Below are 8,716 nucleotides of genomic sequence, written 5' to 3' on the forward strand. Positions count from 1 at the left end.
ACCAACTAACAACCATTTCCAACCGCATCAAGCTGGACAAAGCAAGGCATATTCAGCCCAGCAACATCACCATCCATCATCTTCATCTCAACAGCACCATCAAGCATCTTCTTCACTAGCTGCTGCAACTCAAAAGAATGATTCATCCTTGGAAGACCTTGTGAAACAACTCACTATGAGTAATCTCAATTTCCAACAACAGAGTCAAGCCTTCCAGCAACAGACTCAAGCAAGTATCAAGACCTTGGAGAATCAAATGGGTCAACTTGCTTCATCCCTTAATCAACTTCAATCTCAAGGTTTAGGCAATCTCCCTGCACAAACTGTAACAAACCCAAAGAATGTGAGTGCCATTACCTTGAGATCTGGTAAGGTGATGCGAGAGCCAGAAATGCCTACTGAGAAGGATCCTAGTTGCACTTTAGCTGCAGAAGGTGAAGGAGGAGAAGTTGGAAGCCAAGAGCAGCCTGCACCTATGCCCACACCATGTCAACCAAAAGTGGTAGACAAGGAGGAGAGGTCTATTCCTATTCCCTTCCCTCAAAGAATGGTTCAGCCCAGCAAGAAGTAAGAAGAGGTTGATAAAGAAATTCTGAATACCTTCAGAAAAGTTGAAGTCAATATCCCCTTGTTAGATGATATCAAGCAAACCCAAAGTACGCCAAATTCCTTAAGGACTTGTGCACTCATAGAAGGCGTCTAAAGGGTAATGAAAGAGTGAACATGAAGAGGAATGTATTAGCTCTTTTTGAGAGGCAGAAAACTTCCATGCCTGAGAAATGCAAAGATCCAGGGACGTTTACTATTCCCTGCATTATAGGAAATAATAGGATAGATAATGCCATGCTTGATTTAGGTGCATCTATTAATGTTATGCCTTTATCTATCTTCACATCTTTGTCTCTTGGACCATTGCAGCCCACGGGTGTCATCATCCAATTAGCAAATAGGAGCACTACTAATCCAGCCGGCCTTGTGGAGGATGTTCTAGTGAAAGTGAATAACTTGATCTTTCCTGCTGACTTCTACATCTTAGACATGCAAGAAGAAGAGCCAATAAAAGGAGCTGCACCAATCATCTTGGGAAGGCCATTCTTGAAGACGGCCAGGAGCAAAATTGATGTGCATGCTAGAACTCTCACTATGGAGTTTGGAGAGAGTGTGGTTCGCTTCAACATACTAGATGCTATGAAGCACTCACCTGAGGAGCATTCAGTTTTTCACATTGATGTTCTTGATAGCTTGATAGATGATAATTTTGCTGAATTTTTAGGAGACTCTTTCGTTGATTTTTCTGATTGTATAGATACCATAGATACTAAAATTTGTGCATATTGTACTAAGTCATCTTTGTGTGATATTTGTATTGCTGATTTTTTGGATTTAGATTCTGCAACTTCTGACATTAATGACATTGAAAAATCAAAAGGGTTAGAATGTGGTTCATTGAGTACAGCAAGTATAATTGAATCTAACCCTTGTGGTTTAAATGTTGCAGAAATCATTTCAAATGAAAGTGCTAAAGCACTGCCTTCAGTTGAGCAGCCTCCCACCTTGGAGCTTAAACCCTTGCCTGAGCATTTAAAATACGCTTATTTGGAAACAGGTGAGAAGCTCCCTGTGATCATATCCACTGAGCTTGATGAGGACCAAGAGGAGCAGTTGCTTGATGTGATTCGGAAGCATAGAAAGGCTATTGGTTGGACCTTGGCTGACATCCCTGGAATCAGCCCTTCCCTGTGCATGCACCGGATTTTGCTGGAAGAAGGATCCAAGCTAGTGAGACAACCCTAGAAGAGGGTAAATCCGATCATATTGGAGGTGGTGAAGAAGGAGATCACCAAACTACTCCAGGCAGGCATCATCTACCCGATATCAGATAGCATATGGGTGAGCCCAGTGCAGGTGGTGCCCAAAAAGTCAGGGATTACAGTTGTGAAGATTGAGAAGGATGAGCTCCTGTCCACTAGAGTGCAGAACAACTGGAGAGTCTGCATTGATTATCGGAGGCTCAACCAGGCGACCAGGAAAGACCACTTTCCTCTACCTTTCATAGATCAGATGCTGGAGCGCCTGACAGGTAAATCTCACTACTGTTTCCTAGATGGATTCTCAGGTTATTTTCAAATATGCATAGCTGCTGAGGATCAGGAGAAGACCACTTTTACATGCCCATTTGGTACATTTGCATATAGGAGAATGCCATTCGGGCTTTGCAATGCTCCTGGTACATTTCAAAGATGCATGTTGAGCATATTTTCTGATTTGGTTGAGCATTGTATTGAAGTATTCATGGATGACTTCACTGTATATGGGTCATCATTTTCTGCATGTTTAGGAAACTTGGATAGAGTTTTACAAAGATGTATAGAGACTAACCTTGTTCTGAACTTTGAGAAATGTCATTTTATGGTTAGGCAGGAGGTAGTCTTAGGTCATATAATATCTGAGAAGGGAATTGAGGTAGATCCTGCTAAGCTTAATGTCATTTCACAGCTTTCTTACCCCTCTTGTGTGCGAGAGGTGCGTGCATTTCTTGGCCATGCAGGTTTCTACAGGCACTTTATCAAGAATTTTTCCAAGATAGCCCTTCCTCTCTCCAAGTTACTGCAGAAAGATATTGATTTCGAGTTTAGAGCCAAGTGCAAAGAGGCGTTTGATTGCCTAAAGACAGCCTTTACCACAACCCCCATCATTCAGCCACCAAACTGGACACTTCCATTTGAGCTCATGTGTGACACATCCAATTTTGCTGTGGGTGCTGTCTTAGCACAGCGGTTTGGTAAGGATCCACATGTCATTTATTATGCATCTAGGACTTTGGATCCTGCACAGTGTAACTATACCACAACTGAAAAGGAACTATTGGCCATAGTATTTGCTTTGGATAAATTTAGATCATACTTGCTAGGGTCAAAAGTTGTGGTGTTTACTGATCATTCTGCTCTTAAGTTCCTTTTGAAAAAGACAAATTCAAAGCCAAGGCTAATAAGGTGGATGCTTCTACTTCAAGAATTTGATGTAGAGATAAACGATAGAAGTGGAGCACAAAATTTGGTGGCAGATCATTTGAGCAGGATAGAGGGAGTCCCTGAACTCACTCTTTTAAAAGATGATTTCCCTGACGAGCAATTATTAGAGTTGTATACTTCAAAGTTGCCTTGGTTTGCTGATATTGTAAATTTTTTAGTTGCAGAAGTTTTTCCAGCAGATGCACCAAGGAGTAAAAGGGAAAAGATCAAGAATGATGCCAAGCATTACCTCTGGGATGATCCCTATTTGTGGAAGTTCTGTAGTGATTAAGTGATTAGGAGATGCATTCCTGAGGAAGAAACTGCATCAGTTTTGCATTTCTGTCATGCATCCACTGTAGGAGGCCACCTTGGGCCCCAAAGGACTGCAAGGAAAGTACTGGATGCGGGTTTTTATTGGCCTACAATCTTCAAGGACTCTTGGCAAGTGTGTTCTACATGTGAGAAATGCCAAAGAACTGGAGGGGTAATCACCTTGAAGCATGAAATGCCTCAACAATCCATTTTATACTGTGATGTATTCGATGTTTGGGGTATAGACTTCATGGGTCCTTTTCCTCATTCCTTTGGTTTCTTATATATTTTGCTTGCTGTAGACTATGTCTCTAAATGGGTAGAGGCTAAGCCTACAAGAACTAATGATTCAAGAGTGGTTGCAGATTTTGTGCGTACTCATTTGTTTTGTAGGTTTGGAGTACCTCAAGCTTTGATTAGTGACCAGGGTACCCACTTCTGCAATAGAACCATTGAGGCTCTACTGAGAAAGTATGGAGTATTGCACAAAGTATCTACACCTTATCACCCCCAAACCAATGGGCAGGCTGAGCTCCTCAATAGAGAAATTAAGAAGATTTTAGAAAGGATTGTTCAACCAAATAGGAAGGAGTGGAGCAAGCGTCTTGATGATGCTCTTTGGGCTCATAGAACAGCATACAAGGCTCCTTTAGGAATGTTACCATACAGAATTGTCTATGGAAAAGCCTGCCACCTTCCAGTAGAAGTAGAACATCTTGCTTATTGGGCAGTGCGAGCATGTAATATGGACATAGACAAAGCTGGAGAACAAAGGAAATTGCACTTGCAAGAATTAGAAGAACTTCGCCTTGAATCATATGAAAACTCCAGAATTTATAAGGAGAAGACAAAGGCCTTTCATGATGGAAAAATAGCAAGAAAGGAGTTTTTCATAGGTCAAAAGGTTTTGTTGTTCAATTCCCGTTTGAAGCTCATGCCTGGAAAACTCAGATCTAGGTGGATCGGACCTTTCATTGTGACTTCCATTTCTCCCTATGGAGCAGTGGAGGTAAAAAGTGAATCTACAAACAAGGTTTTTAAAGTGAATGGACATTGCCTAAAGCCTTTCCATGGGAATCCTACACTTGAGACCAATGTGGAGGAAGTTTTCCTAGATCAACCTCCAGCTGATCTTGATTCTTTAACTATTTTGGAGTGAAAGCTCCATTAAACGTCAAGCTAGTGACGTTAAAGAAGCGCTTTGTGAGAGACAACTCACAGTTTTATAGCACTTTCTTGTTCTCTTTTAATTTCAATAAGCATTCTTTCATTTGAGCTGTGTTACTAGTCATGTTACTTAGTTCATTTTGCACAAACATTTTGTTCAACACTTGACTCATTATTTGATTGACGATTTGTTCATAATTTTTGTAGAAAAAAAAATTGTTGTATTTGGACTCAATTTGTACATATATTCATGGAAGTCCAAGTAGAGAGGGAGAAATAATCATTTCCATGGCATCAAGCATTCACTCTAGAAAGAATTTTGAAGTTTGCCATGAAGGTAATCACTTTCCCAAGCCATAGTGGTCACTTTCCACCAAGGTATGTGACTTTGCTCTCTGTAGTTCTCACTTTCAATTTTCATAGTGGCCACTTTGAGGGCTTTTGAATTCATTGGTCTGCGCGTAACTACTATGAAAATTCATAGTAGCCACGCGCAGCACCCTGGGAAAATACACTTAAAGGGCGCCTCTGTAGTGATTACTTTGAATATTCATAGTAACCACTACAGAAACTAATTTTTGAACATTTGATGCGCGTAGTTACTATGAATATTCATAGTAACCATGCGCAACCTCTTTTAAAACAACTGAGAAAAGGCGCCTCTGGAGTGATTACTTTGAACATTCATAGTAACCACGCGCACCCCTTTTTGCTGAAACCCTTGCGCGTGGCTACTATGAATATTGAGAGTAACTACGCCCAACATTTTTATATAAATAGGACCTGTTTCACGTTCACTCTCACTCTTCATTTCTGAGAAATTTTTCACTCTTCTTCTAATTTCCTGAGCACCCACTCCCTCGAATTAAATTCTTTGCATCTGAACGTCAACTCCCTACACTTTTGCACTGCATTTGAACTCCAATCTAGGTAATTTCCTCTTCCTCACTCTCTGCGTTAGGGTTCTTCATTTTTCAATTGGGGATTTTTAATTAGAACCAATTTGAGTTGAAATTACTGGTTAGAATCAGTTTTTGCAAGGATAACTACATGATTTAGTTAGTAGGGTGATTAATTTGATCCTGTGTGTGCAAATTGTCATGTTTGAACCCTAGGGTAGCTACTTTCATAATTCGTAGTGATTACTATGTAGGTAATGCTGAAATTCTGCTTCCCCTAGGTTCGTTTTAGTCTGGAATGTGATTTCTATGCATTAAAAATTCATATTCTCATGGTTAGAAATCAAATTGCATTTTCCCTTTCTGAATTTGAAGTGTTTTTGCTCTGGAGTAGTTACTATCAACATTCATAGTAACTACTCTCTGTGAATATATTGTGTCTGCTCATTTCATACACTCATTCCTGATCTGATTCAGTTGCACTACCATGTAATTGCATTTTCACTTACTACTTGCTCTGAATTCTGGAAATTTGATTTGAAATTAGACCTATCTTGCTGCACATGGTTTTTACCTTAGCTGATCTAGTGGAATTCATCCTCTGCATTTTATATATATGTTCTCTGCATTTTCTTATGCTCTCTGCATTTTCACAGCCTGATTCAGAAGTTGAGAATTCATTTGATTGGATCCAAATGCACACTGTGTTTAAATTTTCCAGACCATCAAATGAACCTCTTTTGCAAACCATGATTCATTATATGACATATGCTGTTCTACATTTTAAACATATGGATTATGGACTTCATTTTGGAACTGTTATTGCTGTCATAGTAGGTACCTGTAATTCATAGTGATCACTCTGCATGTGTTTAACTGTCTGATCTTTCACTGTTAAAGTAGTTACTACCAACTAACATAGTAGTTACTTTTGCATGCAGAACTACTCTGATTTGTCTTAATTTTCTCTGATTTCTGCACATTTGCTATGAAATTATATCCACATAATACCTCTGCATTCTGTCATGCTTTACTGCCAAAGTAACTGCTTTCATTCATCACAGTAGCTACTTTCTGCTGCAACAATGCCGTAAATTGCCTGCATTTTCTCTCCTTCATTTCCAAATGGTATGAAATTCTTGCTACAGGGTTAATTATGCACTATCACTCATTTATTCCTTTTTCTATGTGCAGATTAATGGCAAACACTCCCAGAAAGAACGCACCCAGGGCCAAGAGAGCCAAGACAGCTGCTGCCTCTTCATCTAGGCCTCATCCCAGATTTCGATCCCTGGCTCATGAGAATTTCTTCAAAGCCAATATTCTCAGGCGACACATTGTGCAGGACAGGAATTTTGACCTGCAAAAAGGGACCTACCCCCAATTTGAGCAGGAAATCCAGAAAAGGGGGTGGGATTTGTTCACCACATGTGCTGGGCATGGGTGGAAGGACATCACCCAAGAGTTCTATGCAAATGCCTTCAGGGTTAAGGGAGATGATTTCCCCTACAGGCATTCCATGGTCAGAGGCAAGGTGATCGACTTCAACCCTGTCAACATCCAGAGGATCCTCAACATCCTTCTTCCTAAAAAGAGGCCTGGACAGCTGGACTACACTACTTTCAGCTACTTGGAGGAAAAGGACTACAAGCCAATGCTTCAAGCAATATGCAAGGCTGGAGAGAACTGGGAGTTTGACATGAAGCTCCAGCCCAAGAACCTAACTACAAAGCACCTCCTTCCACCTACCAAAGTCTGGAGCATCTTCATCCTTAGCTCCGTCATGCTAGTCATGCACTCATCTACCTTGGCAGTGAAGAGGGCAGAGCTAGTTTATGCCATCATGACAGGGATGCCCATCCATGTTGGCGATGTTATCAGCAATGCCATCATGGAGATCCTAGCTAGGAAGAAGGACTCCATGGGTTTTTCCTCCATCATTACTATGCTCTGCCAGGATGCTGGAGTTGACTTTGGGGAGTATCAGCAGAAAATCAGAGCAGCTCCTTGCATCACCACAGCTATGGTGAAGGAACTATTTAAAGCTAAGAAGAGCTCAGCCCCAGAGATACCTCCCCAAGCTGTAGGGAAGAAAGGCCTTCCTTCTAAAATGAAAGACCAGCTGAAGGAAATAGCTCTACGACAAGATGCTATACATGCTGGTCAGAAGGCTGCTCTGACCCTTGTAGAGACCATGTTACTCAACATGGGGAAAAAGATGGGGATGACTGCTGACCATATCTACTATGCCCCCACTTCCCAGCCCCTTATCTTCGAGCAGCAGTTCAGAATGATCTCCCACCTTTCACACCTACAGAAGAAGAGGAGGAGGAAGAGGAAGATAGCAGCTCTGAGGGTGAGCCAGTACCAGACCCAGTTGCAGCAGCAGACGGGCAGGATGATGAGGACACTAACACTGATGCAGCTGATGATGATGACCTCTCCTCCAGCTCTGATGAGGATGCAATATAGTTTTAAATTTTTATTTCTGTTCTTTATTTACCTTTTTCTTTCATTGTACATATTTTTTTTTATGCCAATTTCCCTGTAATTAGTACAGTTTTCTTTTTATTTTCCCTGCCTTTATCTTCCCTTTACTGCTTCTACTCTGAACAACAACTTAACTCTTTCATGCTATATATATATATATTATCTGAGTTTGAATTATTTTGTTCTGCTGGTGCTGAATTTATTGTCTCTTTGTGCAGAGAATGCCCTCAGTTCCATCAAGAGAATCATAATTTTTTTTGCCCATGAGTTGAGGCACTATCATTCATGAAAGGGGGGTAAAGTCTTTGCCTCTATTTCATATACTCTTAACCTCATTTTCCCTGGACAATTATACATTAAAATACAAAAATATATCTTTATTCTTTTTCTTTTTCATTGAACCTAATTTTGTAATTCCAATCTTAGACTCTTATTGCAATTTTCATTCAATTCATGAACACACTCTACTTTTGTAAATAATTTTCTCTCCATGCCATGCTGAATATCTTTTCTTGCAAGGTGATTTATCCTCACATGATGTTAAGTAATTACCACCATTTTTACCATGGTAGAGAATTGAGCCCCTAATTATCTTTCTGTGTGTATATTCCATGTCATTTTGCATTTATTCTCCAGAACTTGCCCTGTTTCTTAATTGAATATGCATTATGCAATTTTATCTAGATGATTGAGGCCTCCTTTACACACACACACCCACTCATCATTGCCCACCTTTGCACCTTATTGCATTACATCCTCTTCTTTTGCCAAAACTTAGTTTGCCAAAACATTTTTTTCCTTCCATCAAGAACGTATTTCTTTTGAGTAACATCA

The 8,716-nt window shown here is 40.3% G+C and overlaps 1 protein-coding gene across 1 annotated transcript; it reads left to right on the forward strand.

The window, feature by feature from the left end:
* Positions 1-7,415: 7,415 nt before the first annotated feature.
* LOC113855687 (DNA polymerase epsilon subunit D-like) lies at positions 7,416-7,864 on the forward strand. Its single transcript, XM_027487317.1, has 2 exons — positions 7,416-7,554; positions 7,656-7,864. Exons 1-2 carry the CDS (start codon positions 7,416-7,418, stop codon positions 7,862-7,864), a joined length of 348 nt encoding a protein of 115 aa, XP_027343118.1.
* Positions 7,865-8,716: the final 852 nt, after the last annotated feature.

This window comes from Abrus precatorius, unplaced genomic scaffold (genome assembly GCF_003935025.1).
Source record: "Abrus precatorius isolate BTA unplaced genomic scaffold, Abrus_2018 Scaffold11, whole genome shotgun sequence".
Taxonomy (NCBI): domain Eukaryota; kingdom Viridiplantae; phylum Streptophyta; class Magnoliopsida; order Fabales; family Fabaceae; genus Abrus; species Abrus precatorius.

Bases quoted from the DNA above. Each gene is read 5' to 3' on its own strand.
- LOC113855687 (XM_027487317.1), top strand. From the start codon at position 7,416: ATGGTGAAGGAACTATTTAAAGCTAAGAAGAGCTCAGCCCCAGAGATA. The intron at 7,555-7,655 runs GTCAGAAGGCTG...CCCACTTCCCAG, and splicing joins ACAAGATGCTATACATGCTG to CCCCTTATCTTCGAGCAGCA.